The 1,083-nt window shown below is 36.0% G+C and overlaps 1 protein-coding gene across 5 annotated transcripts in view; it reads left to right on the forward strand.

The window, feature by feature from the left end:
* The first annotated feature begins 199 nt into the window (after window positions 1-199).
* The window catches only part of crb1 (crumbs cell polarity complex component 1), a 37,467-nt gene continuing 36,583 nt past the window's right edge, over window positions 200-1,083 (forward strand). For all 5 annotated transcript variants that reach the window (XR_533492.2, XR_001776536.1, XM_017304384.1 and 2 more), the window contains exon 1: window positions 200-465. Coding sequence is in view for 3 of the 5 variants with exons in the window: in XM_017304384.1 (XP_017159873.1) it covers window positions 384-465 (82 nt within the window). In the remaining 2 variants the exon portion in view is untranslated. The remainder of the gene's footprint in view (window positions 466-1,083) is intronic.

Here is a 1,083-nt window from a genome sequence, read left to right on the forward strand (position 1 = left end):
TTTTATTTTTGTATTGATTCTTTCATTTATTATTATGTTGGATATATATTTATTCTTTTATTTATTATGTCAGTTTTGGTCCTCCATAGTTCTCATCACCTGATTAATAAAAATTCCTTCCACGTGGCTCGTCTCCATGGCTACTCTGTGTTTGTGCATGCACGTGCACGTTGGCGCGTGCTTCTCTGAGCGCCACGCTTCAGTCTTTAATTGTTTTCTCTGATGGAGGCTGTTGCGGATGGTGCTCCAACTCGAAGGGCGCAGAAGTGCGCGTCAAGTGGGTCTGGCGCTGACAACCGCGGCGGAGCAGCTGCAGACAGAGACACGGAGACGGATCCACTCATGACTGGACTTCTACACCACGAACAGGATGGTTCATCGTAATGAAAATGCCTTTTACTCGCTGTGGTAGTTTTGACATTCTTACTTGGATAGTTTTTGCTTCTTCGCTGCTTCTAATAGGTGGTAAGTGACTCTTAGTCCTGCTCTCTGTATAGTGCTTTAGCTGTTATTAGTTGCATGTTTTCTTATTTGTTGTCAAGCTTTACACTGATTTATGCTTCTGCTAATAAGACATTTTTACGACACATAGCCGGACGTTAATCCCACCTGCATGATTTAAAATACAAAATATGTAGAGGAAATATTGGCACAAACAAAATTTTGATCATGGTAAAATTACATAAAAAACTTTTAAACAAGCCAATTATACACGCAGTATAAAAATTATGAGATTATAAATGAAATCACATTATAAAATGTGACGTATACAGCTCAGGAAAAAAATTAAGAGACCTCTTGGTATGATCAGTTTCTCTGATTTTACTTTTTATAGCTATATGTTTGAGTAAAATGAACATTGTTCTTTTATTCTATGAACTACTGACAACATGTCTCTGAAATTACACGCAAATATTTAGTATTTATTTGAAGAAAATAAGAAATGGTCAAAATAATGAAAAAGATGCGGAGCTTTCAGACCTCAAATAATGCAAAGAAAACAAGTTTATATTCATTTAGAAACGGCAATGCTTTAATCAGGAAGAGCTCAGAAATCAATATTTGGTTGTTCATATATATATA

Source organism: Poecilia reticulata, linkage group LG4, assembly GCF_000633615.1.
Source record: "Poecilia reticulata strain Guanapo linkage group LG4, Guppy_female_1.0+MT, whole genome shotgun sequence".
In the NCBI taxonomy this organism is placed as follows: Eukaryota; Metazoa; Chordata; class Actinopteri; order Cyprinodontiformes; family Poeciliidae; genus Poecilia; species Poecilia reticulata.